General features: G+C 37.9%; 1 protein-coding gene across 3 annotated transcripts in view; it reads right to left on the bottom strand.

The window, feature by feature from the left end:
- FYB1 (FYN binding protein 1) overlaps positions 1–1678 on the bottom strand; it is a 60649-nt gene extending 58971 nt beyond the window's left edge. For all 3 annotated transcript variants that reach the window (XM_090130560.1, XM_090130561.1, XM_090130562.1), the window contains exon 1: positions 1660–1678. In XM_090130560.1, coding sequence (XP_089986686.1) covers positions 1660–1662 — 3 coding nt within the window. In that variant the 5' untranslated portion in view covers positions 1663–1678. The remainder of the gene's footprint in view (positions 1–1659) is intronic.
- Between the last annotated feature and the right edge of the window lie 11681 nt (positions 1679–13359).

Here is a 13359-nt window from a genome sequence, read left to right as displayed (position 1 = left end):
GCCTGTGATGCAGAGATAAAAGCACTCCTTTTCCTATAGAGTATATAATACTGCTGAAGAAATCTAATAAGAATATGAATACATAGTTTACATTTCTTTGAACTGTCAGTCATATTTCAATTCAGACAAACCAATCTGAAACTTAAAAAGAACTTGAAGAAAAGGTAGAACTGTTATTGTTGCTTATTTTCAAACTGCATTTGGCAACAGCAGAAACCTTGTGTTCAATGTATTTGCATATTTACATGCTCCTTCTAAACAAATCTTTTTATAAAGACAGCTATACATTTGAGTCGTGCCAATAGAATAACTGTATTATAATTTGCCTTGCAAATTGCAATGTAGAGTTTTGCAGACACAGAGCCTCCATGTGTATATGAGAATGCTGAATGGGAAGCTTGAGTTAAAGAATCTCGGCAACAACAGGAACTCAGCATGCAAAAGCTAATTTGTTAAAACTGTTGTGCTTTTCCCATTCACATATATGTGAGCAAATCAAGTAACTTGAGTTGACTTTTTGCAAGTACAAGCACAGTGGTTTTTTTGATTGTTTGTTTTTGTTTTGTTTTGTTTTGTTTTCTCATTTGTTCCTACATTGGAATTCATTACAACAGAAATAAATAAGAAATGTATATTTTATATTTTAAATATCCAAAATGTTACTGAAACACTTTTGAGGCCATTTCTTCAGATTCAGGAAGAACTAGATCTTTGTGTAAAACAGAACCAGCCTCTGCCCAAAACTTCCAAACTTTGCAAAACACTGTTAAATGTAAACTGCGTTCTGCATTCAATCCTATTTCACACTGTCACTTTTCTTGTCCTACTTGTGATGGACATTAGACCTTTTTGCCTATGAATTACTGAATTCTATGTCTTGGGTTCCTCTCTAGGTTTCATAAACTACCTTTTTCCTTTTAAAACAGATAAGCAGATTCAAATAAAGAAAAGCTATTTAGAGATAGCTTTGTATGAGCATGTTTACCACTGCAAAAGTATACAAGATACTCCAAGAGTCCTAAAATATTTCCTGAGGAAAAAGTGGTGTAAAAAGCTATTCAGACTACACAGCTTTTAACATCTTTAAAACCATTTGACTTGAAATTGTTGATTCAATTTACTAATAAATACTTAGAAAAACATCTGCAAGTATGTAGGTTTTTGAATTTTAAATAATCTTTTTATGAAAAAGAACAGATATTAGTTTAAAAAAAAATGTACTGCAAATTTACACCTAGAAGCATAAATCTTGTTTGTTTTTAGCTTCAAAGTTCTTCTGAATGAGGAAAGTACAATGTCTTTCTGGGAATATTGTTAAAGAACTTTACTCTCATTTCTGGCTTGGTATCATACTGACACCTGTCTGCAGAATTCCTCTAGATCTACAAACTTAATTTTCAGCTTAGTCTTGAAAGAAACCATTGTCTCTTTCTTACTTTTGAATTTCAGAATCTGTAAGACACACACAGGCTGATTCATATGATGAAGAAACAGAAAAAACTAAAGTTTCTTCATTCCCTCAAAAGCAGGAAGTAAGCTGCAAGAAACTCACTTGAAAATTATTATAAATATGTTTAAAGTTTTACAGTCGCATCCCATATAGTTTTAATACTAAATATTATGCATTGATATAATAAAAAGAAAATGAATAGAGCTTACCATGGTTTCAGTCTCTCTGTCTTTACAGTTCTGCTAAAGAGTATGTACTGTACTGGAGAGAGTCAAAAACGTTCTTTGTCCTTCACTGTGCACTTCCTTTTTTGAAAGTGTATGTGGTCTATCCAGCCTTCACAGGAGAAGTTATCAGCAAAATCCTTGTTTTCCTTATTATCAGAGACCTAACAGAATTTTTAAAACCTTTGTTTGGGATACACTGCACTGTGAAGGACAAATGACAGTGAATGAGCATTTATTCAATTTATGATCTCTGAGAACATGTCTATAACATATAGTAATGTTTTCTCTAATCTTTGGCTGAATTATAAAAGAAAAAATATTTTGTTTTTTGTTTTTTATTCTCAAGGTTCCCAAGTTTTTGTGTATTCAAGCTTCATTACCTACCAAATGCACTTCTTCTGGCTCAGATTTTCCTGAATGTTTCAAATCAAAGTCATTTTCTTCCTTTAATAAGCTGAACTGTATTTCTGTGCACTGACTTCTGATTCTTCATCTTTTCATGGCTGATAACATAAGAAAAATAGACCTTTTCTGGTCCAGCAGTATATTAAAGCTCAATACTGCTACAGAATTTCTATGTACAAAAAGTGAAGGAAGAAAGGTCATATGAGCCTAAACCTCACTGACCTGGATCACGGAATCATAGAATAATAGAATCACAGAATCATAAAGTACTTAGAATTGGAAGGGACTTTCAAAGGGCATCTAGTCCATCCCTCCTGCAACGAACAGGGACACACGCAGCAAATCAACCACAACACTGGGCAACCTGTAGTGTCTCACCACTCTCTCTGTAGAACACTTTTTTTTCCTATCATCTCCTATCTAAATGTACCCTATTTGGGCTTGAAGCTATTTTACCTTGTTCTATCACCACAGACCCTTCTTTCGTGTAGCTCCCCTTTAGATACTGAAAGTCTGCTATTAGGTCATCTCACAACCTTCTCTTCTCCTGACTGAATCACAAAATCACAGAATGGCCTGGGTTGAAAGGGACCACAAAGATCATTGAGTTTCAATCCCCCTCCTGTGTGCAGGGTCACCAACCACCAGACCAGGCTGCCCAGAGCCACATCCAGCCTGGCCTTGAATGCCTCCATGGATGGGGCATCCACAGCCTCTTTGGGCAACCTGTTCCAGTGCCTCACCACTCTCTGTGAAAAACTTCCTCCTAACATCTAACCTAAACCTCCCCTGTTTCAGTTTTAAACCATTCTCCCTTATCCTATCAGTATCAATCCATGTAAACAGTCATTTCCCCTCCTGTTCATTGGCTCCCTTTAAATACTGGAAGGCCACAATGAGGTCTCCCCAGAGCCTTCTCTTCTCCAAGCTAAACAAGCCCAGTTCCCTCAACCTTTCCTCATAGGAGAGATGCTCCAGCTCTCTGATCATCTTAGTGGCCCTCCTCTGGACTCATTTCAAGAGCTCTGTGTCTTTCCTGTGCTGTGGCCCCCATGCCTGGACACAGTACTGCAGATGGGGCCTCACAAGAGCTGGGTAGAGGAAGAATCAAGAGATGCTTACTTTTGAGATCAATTTGGCAAGAGAGTCTTTTTTTTAGGTATATTATGTAAAGATCTCAACTTTAATAAGGAATAAGTAATTCCATATGGCTTGCCAGATAATGGAAGCTATTACTGCATGCCCACTATGGTCAGTTGGAGTTTCGCCTTCGTTTATTTTCAGAACAGAACTAAATTCTCTTATTCTGGATCACTCTCTGCTATTCTCAGACTATTTGCATGAAGGGCAAAGCTCTAATTAAAAATGGAATGAAACAAAGCAAACACTTTAAAATAATGAAATGAAAACTGAACAGGAGAAATATTCCTTTGAGGCACACAGCTTATACATTCTACATCTAATTTTAAATTACACTGTTCAGTTTTACATAATATCCTAAAGTATGTGTCCTAGCTGCTGTCTGTGACATATGACATCTTGTGAAATAGCTGCAGTTAAGGCACTTGCCTTACAAACCCCATTGTTATCCGCAGTTCTTACATATCTTCCTTAACAGCAGTGCCTAGTAGGGGGTGTGTAAAAGGAATTTAGCAGCTGACCACTGCATCAGCTGGCACCATTTAAGGCATCTTAAACTGCTGACTCAAATACTTTTAGGTCTAGAGGAAATCTCTGGGCCTCTACGTCTATCCGAAGAAAGTTTATTTAATGCAGATATTCTTGCTGTTCAGCATGTGCAAAATCCTTTACTGTTCTGATGTCCCTAGGATGCTTCTGCTTTTATTCTAATGCTATATAAATTTTGCTGGTTTTAGAGAAATTGAATTATTGTTCTTGTGAAGCTGTGTAACATAGAACAGAAACTTACAGTCCAGCTATAGTGAAACTTTAAATTAGCTCCTGAAGCATTCCTGCTACTCCTTGCAGTAGGTGTAGGTGTGTATTTCAGAGACAGTCAACTTTGAGGAGTTTTTGTTTGTCTGTGTAGACTTCTCATAATATATTTTTATCATCATGCTAGAACTCAGATGTGAAGATTTTGTCTGCTTCTATCTTAGAAAAGAGGATGAAAAGATTGTATGAGAAATCAGAACAGGCAGTTAAAAAATAATATATGTAACACTGTAAAACTGCATAATATACTTAGCTTATCAGTAACAACAACTATCATATAAGACAAACACATACTGATTTTGAACACAAAGAATAATGTAACAGAAGATATTATATCCAGATAGCAAAGTCATTCTACTGAAAGTGTTAGTAGAGGCTGAATGCATTTTATAGTAGAAAAATATATTTTGACCAAAAAAAATTCTAAACTTTACTAAGATGTTTGATTTTTCTCTTTGAAAATTTTCAGTGTTCATTGAAGGTTCTGAGAGGAAAGGAGCACATGCTGTATGAGGAGTAGCTGGAGGAACAGGGATTAGTCTAGAGAAGAGGAGGCTCAGGGGAGACCTTATTGACATATACAACTACCTGTGATGAGTGAGAGTGGTCAGGCACTGGAATGGCCTGCCAAGGGAGGTGGTGGAGTCGCCATCTCCAGCAGTGTTCAAGAGGCGTCTGGACGAGGAGCTGCGAGATCTGGTTTAGTGCTTGTGGTAGCAGTGGCAGTGTGAAGACGGTTGGACTAGATGATCTTATAGGTTGTTTCCAACCTTGTGATTCTATGATTCTATGAATTGGTAGTTGGCCTCTTTTTCCAGGTAACAGCAATAGGATGAGAGGGAATAGCCTCATGTTGTGCCAGGGGACTTTCAGGTTGGATATTACAGTTTCTTCCCTGAAAGAGTGGTCAGTCACTGGAACAGGCTGTCCATGGAGGCTGTTAAGTCATTGCCTCTGTAGATTTTCAAGAAACCTGTAGAGAACAATACTAAGGAACATGCTTTAGTGAGCAGTATTGGTGGTAAGTGGACAGTTGGACTGAATGATCTTACAGGTCTTTTCCAACCTTAGTGATTCATAGATTTTATGAAACAAGTACATGATTGAATCTCAAAATAATTTGATTCAGTTGAAGAATGTGATTCAGCTGAAATCAATAATTTGACTTCTCTCATGGGAGTTCTTATGCAGCTTCCTTGTGCATTTAGCCTCTCTGGAGAGCCAGGCTCCCAGGGCTGTCTGCATCTGCTTAGCTCTATTTGTGACCAGAAATTTTTACGGAAAAAAACATCTCACTACATAGAGAGAAGACACTGTCCAGGGGGAGATGTGATCTATGCAGGAAATCTTGTCCTCCGAGGAAAAGAGGAGCGCAATACTTTAAGGGCAATGTAATGGAAATAAATGCAGGGTTTTCACAGATGGAAAAACAAAAATGATTTCTCCTGGAAAGAGTCCAGCAGAGGGCCACAAAGATGATAAAGGGCCTGGAGCACCTCTCTTAGGAGGAAAGGCTGAGCAACCTGGGTCTGTTCAGCCTTGAGAAAAGAAGTCATAGGGGATCTTACCAATGTATATAAATATCTAAGGTGCAGGAGGCCAAGGGACGAGGCCAGAATCTTTTCAGTGGTGTGTGACAAGGAGGGGAAACAGCCACAAACTAAAGCATGGGAAGTTCCACACAAACATGAGTAAGAACTTCTTCACAGTGAGGGTGACGGAGCGCTGGAAGAGGCTGCCCAGGAGGGTTGTGGAGTCTCCTTCTCTGGAGATATTCAAGACCTGCATGGGTGCCTACCTGTGCAACATGGTCTACAGTGCCTGCTTTGCAGGGTGGCTGGACTAGATCATGATTTTCTAGACGTCCCTTCCAACCCCTACAATTCTGTGATTCTGTGATTTTTATTTTTCATGGATGAAAGAAACTCAATTTTCTTGATCCTTGTTTAGATTTCTCCACAAATTGAGGAAAAAAAGCTCTGAAATTTGATATTCTGAGCTTGTAATCAGACCTGGCAAATGCTGGGCACATATGCTGCCTTGCATTCCTTTGCCTGGCTCCCTGGGCCATCATTCGTGCTCTGCATTCAGGCAGCACGTGCAGCATGATCTCAAGATTCCCAAGTTGCTGAGAGCCAGTGTATGGGCCACAGAGCATAGAACCAGATGTTGAGAAGGCAACAAACACAAACTTCAACAAAAACCTTGTTTTGCTACACTTTTCTTTGATGATTTGTGTTTTCCCTTGTTTGGTCACAACATGTTGCGTGTCCTGATGTGAGAGCTCCACAGACTGTGTCCTTCTCATAGCTGTCTGGACATGCCATGTCTCACAGATGGGCACACCAGCTGTGTGAAAATGAGAGTATGATTTCAGAAGTATTGCCAGTGCTCTCAGTTTCTAAAGTGTGAGAGCAACCAAACATTAAAAATCTTTTTTTTTTCTTTTTTCCCCCCCTCCTCCCCAAAAAACTCCTGGACAGCCATCTGTATCTATAAAAATTAGATTTAAAATATCTCAATTTGAATATCTAAGAACACATGTGATTGGAAATGAATTAACCTAAAACTGAATTCAGTGAAAGAACTTGAATAAAGAGTGAAAAAAAAAAAAAAAGTAGACAAAAACCTGCTAAAAATTTAGAAACATAAGGTGATTCATGTAGGTTCAGAAAGGACATATCAACAACTACTTTTAGCCTTGATTTATTTATTTTTTTTTTCCCTAGAACTCATATTACTTTGTTTGCTGATGGGAATATTGTTATCAAGAGTGCACAAAATCCACATGTAAGGAATATACAGCTACTCCCAGCTTTGTCTCTTCTCTCAGGGAGTGACTTGGAGAATAGTAGAATTCTCTGCGGGAGAGGAAATCTGAACCATCTCAAACCCCCAAAAGTGATTACATGGGATGTAGTTCTCTATACCTATATATCAATGTTCAGCAGATACTTACAGAAACAATTGCTTCTTTGGAGATTCCATATTGCATTTTGTTTGTTTGTTTCTTTGTTCTGCCTTTTTATCATGTTCTATCATATTCTATCTGTAAAGTTTTCAGTCCTTCCAAGGACCACAATTTTTATGGCTGATACATGTCCCTGTACCTAGCTGAGTGGAAAATGGGTTTCAAGTCATGCAAGTTGCCAGCATCGCTACTAAACTTCTATACATGTCTCATGAAAACCTTCAGTAATTTATTAGAATAAAAATAATTAAAAAAAAAAAAAGCCCTGCTTCTAAAAAAGACTGTAAAGCTTATTTCTCCTTGCTACAAAGGATGACTGCTGGGCAGTCGTGCTGTTCCACAATGAAGTGCAGGCTGCACCCTTTTCATCTCAACACAAGGTGGCACTGTAGTATACCATGTTTTCTTCTCTTTCACTTTCTGGGGAAGTGAAGAATGCAATTCTGAAAAACAAAAGCTGCAGGCAGTTGTAAGTAAGGTAATTGGGAATGACCGATTCCTTATGAAATGTTACTTAAATAATAATAAGAATAATAACAGCAGCAACAATAATAATATTTAAATAATAACTGTAAGAATATTCATATCATATCTATATATGATTCTGCATATTAGCATAATGCTTGATTTACTTAGAATTCACGGTCTGGATATTTATCATCTTTAAGTACACAACATAAAACAGTTGTCAGATGTTCTTCCAAAAGCTATGTTGCATTTCAGTACACAAATGAGAACATGATTCCACTTCAGAGAACGCCTGTATTTTCTGTTTTCTGTTGCCTTTGGAGACAGTTTTAGAGTCTTCACAGCGCCCAAAACTATGTTTCTGTTCATTACATACTCTTCCCCTTCCTGCCAACTTCCTGCCTGTCAATGTGATCATTATGACATGGCAACTGTGGTACAAATTTACAGTTCATTAGAAAAATCTCAATAGTCATCATCTTTGTTACACACAAATTGGCACTTCATGCATCAACCTGATATAAAAATATACATTTTTTCCAGATAGACTTTAAATGATACTCCCAGCTATTCTTCACTGAGATCTTTCCCTTTTTATTCTTTCATTACTTAACGAGCAATTTTCACTTTCCTTTCTTCAAATAATAATAATAAAAAGCCATATTGCTAAATTTAATTTTTAGTTTACTGAGATAGCTAAGAAAAGTAACTCGTGGGAGAACTGCACTCTATTACAAAATGTTATTATTTCTTCTAATTGTTTCTATACTCTTTTTCATTAATAGATTATTGTTTTAATTGTGTTTTAGGAGAATACAGGAAAATATTAACTCAATATCAACAAAGAATTATTTCTGATTTGTTTGAATTCTTGCTGTTTGGAGGATATGAACTGTAATAGTTGGTGTTCTAAAGTAAGAGAAAAAATAATTGTACTGAGGCTAGATACCATAGGTTATCTATCTAACACAATTTTGTTGTAGACTTGTTTTTTAAAGATTTGAGATAAATATAGCTCCATCATAATAAAACAACATATGCTGATATTAATTAACTCACCTGTAGGTGTCATGCAATGGCTGTGAACTAATAATTAAACACATTCTTTCTAATTTTTCATTCTATATCTGGACTTTTCAGTAGTTGAAAAAAAAGACTATCAACGACTATAAATTCATCTATCATCTTTCCTTTTCTGTTTTGATTAGTGGTATTACCATTAACTCATACTACTTTATTTTTGTGATATATCTTGAAAATTACATTAATTCATATACCATGCCTGTATTGCTTTACAAATTCAGATCTTTGAATCTAGCAGCTTCCTTGTTCCCAGATGGCATGTACCGTATCACCTTAGACACTAAGCCTCCATATCCATTTCATTAGTTTTCCTTCAGTCCTATATTTTTTCTCAGTGATTTTTCATAAAACAGTTATTGTATACGAGGTAGAAATGTATGCTAGAAGAAAAAAACACTCCTATTATGGATAGTTTAAAAAACACTGAGTGAAAAAATCAGGAAAAGAATTTAAATCTGACCAAAGTTATAATGAGAGATCAGAGGAATGTACCCTTTTCTTAAGTATTTTGCATGTTTTGGTTTGGGCTTTGCAACCCACACATCTACATACTGGATACTTTCTTTAATCTCTAGCATTAAAGCACTGCTTAGGGAAAGCATTCCCTAGTAGAAAATCACTGAAACATATGCCCGTTTTTGTATATTCAGTTTGACTTAAATAGAAACTGGGTGAACTTCTTCATAGAACTGAGTAAAGCATGCTTTGCTGAATTATAACACAACTCACTATGGAACAAAAACAAACCTAACAGATTTACATTGAAAGTCAGTGCCAGTCTGGTTCTGGTTTTGTGAGACAGACATGGTCAATTTCACAGCTCTACGTAGCATATCATAGAATGGCCTGGGTTGAAAGGGACCACAAAGATCATTGAGTTCAACCCCCCTCCTGTGTGCAGTGTCGCCAACCACCAGACCAGGCTGCCCAGAGCCACATCCAGCCTGGCCTTGAATGCCTCCATGGATGGAGCATCCACAGCCTCCTTGGGCAACCTGTTCCAGTGCCTCACCACTCTCTGTGAAAAACTTCCTCCTAACATCTAACCTAAACCTCCCCTGTTTCAGTTTTAAACCATTCTCCCTTATCCTATCAGTATCAATCCATGTAAACAGTCATTTCCCCTCCTGTTCATTGGCTCCTTTTAAATACTGGAAGGCCACAATGAGGTCTCCCCAGAGCCTTCTCTTCTCCAAGCTAAACAAGCCCAATTCCCTCAACTTTTCCTCATATGAGAGGTGCTCCAGCTCTCTGATCATCTTAGTGGCCCTCCTCTGGACTCGTTCCAAAAGCTCTGTGTCTTTCCTGTGCTGTGGCCCCCATGCCTGGACACAGTACTGCAGATGGGGCCTCACAGGAGCTGAGGGGAACAATCACCTCCCTCTCCCTGCTGCCCACTCCTCTGTTAATGCAGCCCAGAACACAGTTGGTCCATTCGGGCTGCAGGCGCACACTGCTGGCTCATGTCCAGCTTCTCGTCTGCCAGTCATGTTTTTCTGCCAAACTGTCTGAAACCTTCAACACTTCTGGTATGAAATTTGAAATATTAATAAAAGTTTTAATATGCTTAGAGAGAAAAGAGAACCTCCAGAACTAAGGAATTTTCAGCTGAACGTATAACTTTTTAAAATTAAGCATCTTCAGTGAAATTATTGGTTGAAAGTCTGCTGGGACAGCTTATGTTGTAAAAAAAAAAAAAATCTTCGCAACTATGTAGAGATGCTTACATTATCTATTTATTTATCTCATTATTTCAATTATTTTGAATCCTGGGAGGAAATACATCATAAACATTTTATTTGGTTTCAAGTCTTTCATTTTTTTTGTACTCTGAAAAGAGATCTCTAAGGAAAGACAAATCTATTCTAGTTGAAAAGATTGCTTCTGTAATGTTTAAAAGGGGAAAAAGTAGTGTTCTTAATAGGAATATCCACGTGGCCATAAAATCTATTTCTTCCCACAGAAATTTCCAATGTGAGTACTTGACAAGCAGTGTACATCGGGGCACAGTCTTCCCTTATTATTGTGGTTTCAGGTCTGAAATGATTATGGGTTTCATCAAATCACAAACCTGCTATTTTAGGAGCTGCAATTTGATATTTTCCCATAAACTGATAATGCTTTTTTGATTGTTGTTTTGGTACGATGACATTCAGCTACAGCTTACCCTTACAGGGGTCACAATGCACCGATGTGCTCCAGCTGCTCATCTTTCTCTCTATTGGAGGTACAGCCTTCAGTACTCTCATCCCCCTGAGAAAAGCTTTTTCTGAAAAGCTGTCAAAAAAACCCACATGCCAATATAGCCCTGAGCAGCATACTAAAATCACGTTTGAGTTTGTATTTAAATTGTAGATCAATATTTTGGAAGCATTTTCTAGCTGTTTTCTGCCTCTTTCATAGAAGTACTTGTTACTTTGATTAACAACTGCCTAACTTTTCTTTGCTGGCTTAAAATTACATGAGAAAAAACCTCAGATATTCATTTGTGCATGCTCCTGCTCTTCTGGTGGGTCATGTTATTGAAGAGAATCAAACAATTACACACAGAGTTACGCTTTTCAGATCGTGGCCATGACCTTCATACTTGAAGCAAAGGCATACCAGCACATCTCAAATTGGCATAATGCTTCAATATGACTTTCTAATTTCTGAGCGTATTAAGCTTGTGGAGTTGTCTTTAAGCCTAAACAAATGTCTAAATGCTTTCCTGAGTTAAAAGAAAGCTCATGAATAAACATGTTATTTGCTAGTAGGCTAACTTATAGTTGGAAAAAGCAAGCAAGTGCTTAGCCCTCTAAGTATTTATACCTTGCTGAGTGTAATGCTTTGCTAGTTTGGTTTCAGATGGAGACCTATAATTTCCAGTGTGACTCTTCATTTTAGTGCCCAACTTCAAACGCTATGAAATCCTGGCTCTCAGTAAGTGAAAAGCTATCACATTATAGAAAAATGTGTCTCTTGACACTTAGATTGTACATACCAAAGCACTGTAGGATGACTTGTCCATTTTAAAAACCAAGGCCAATAATTTTGGGTGACCGTATCTTCACAGGTAGCAATGCTGCATAGCAGAAGAGTGATGAGATACTGAAGTCTAACTTGCCTGGATTACTATTTGTAATTTCAGATTTGGCCTTTCATGCTGAGTATCCATCCACTCCAAGGCAGCTCTCCCCCTGCACCCTTCCAGGTTAATGCTGCTGCCTCTGTACTACAGTGGGACCTCCTGCAATCACCTGATTAGCAGATGTGCATTTTCCACAGTGTGACGGGGCTTCTGTTGCATGCAGTGCATTGCCCTCTACTCTAATGATGCCCTTTCCTCATATAAACGCAGCAGGAGACAAAACAAATGTAACCTGATTCCAAAAACCTGAGAAAGCTGCATTTTGGACAAGGAAGATACACCAGTCTCTTCAACTTTCAAGTACTATTTATTATATGTTCAGGTTACATATGAAGTAAGCTGTTACTGAGATACTGAATCGACGTGTATGTTTCTAACCATTCAATTTTCAACGGCTCAGTAATCGCAGGGTTTTTGGACAATCCTTTTTACTCTCAGCTTACCCTGCCTGGCTCTGATGCCTCAGACCTTCCACTGTCACTAACTATTGTAAACACATATACTAGTAGTAAACACTTCCAGCAGCGGCTGCAGTGCCTATCTATATCACACAGTCTCACTACCCTACCTATTGCCCTTAAACAACTCTTTCCCCAGAAGCCTGTTGACCCTAAGCTAGAGTCTGCAGTAAATTGATCCTTGACATAAAACTCATTTGTTGAGCAAGAACATGAGACACGGATGCTTGTAATGTTGTAGTTTCTTCATTAGCTTCAACTAATGCTATATATACCAACAGAAATGATTGTTCTTTAAGACAGAAGGTAAGTCAGAATAAATGGCTATTTAAGCTCAGTTAACCAACCAGCAAGCATCTCCAACCAGTCTCTAAGAGGTCCTTCTAACAATGATCAGTGATCAACAACATGTGGAGTTTTCAGAGCAGGTTCAGAGGAGGCCTTACAGATCCTCAGAGGGTCGGAGCATTTCTCCTATGAATAAATACAGAGGGAGCTGGTCTTGTTCAGACTGGAGAAGAGAAGGCTCCAGGGAGACCTCTTTGCAGCCTTCCAGTATTTAAAGAGTGCTTATAAACAGAAAGGAAAAAAACAACTTTTTACATGGTCTGACAGTGATAGTAAAAGGGAGAATGGCTTTAAATCTAAAATAAGTGAGATGTATGTTAGGTGGAAATTCTTTAGACAGAGGGTGATGAGGCACTGATACAGGCTGTCCAGAGAGCAATGGATGCCCCATCCCTGGAGGTGTTCAGTGCCAGACTGGATGAGGCCCTGGGCAGCCTGATCCAGTGGATGGCAACCCTACCCACAACAGGTCCCTTACAACCCAAGTTTTTTATAATTTATTGATCTTATCAGCTTTTGTCAAGCCCCAGCATCATAGGGCTATTAATTTTAGCCTGAAAAGCTCCTAAATGATTATTTGCTGATTTCAAATGTATAGTGTATTTAAAAGAGTAGCCCTTCACTTAAGCACTAAAGAATAGATTTTTTTAAGTTTTAGATTAGACAGTATCTCCAAATACTAAATCACATTTCCTTGCAGCCAAAAGTGATTCTTTGAAGGCCTATACTTCAATATGGAAATGAACTGCCTTCCAAATAAGCATTTTTCAAGCTACTAATCAATGCCAGTAACAAATGATTTAAGGAAGCAAGAACTTACTCTAAATTATTCAGCAAAAAATTATGGCTGACAGCTACCTAAG

The sequence above is a fragment of the Phasianus colchicus genome, chromosome Z (genome assembly GCF_987193195.1).
Source record: "Phasianus colchicus chromosome Z, bPhaCol1.hap1.1, whole genome shotgun sequence".
NCBI lineage: Eukaryota > Metazoa > Chordata > Aves > Galliformes > Phasianidae > Phasianus > Phasianus colchicus.
Note: the sequence above shows the minus strand (reverse complement) of the source record. Positions and strands in the feature narration are given on the sequence as shown.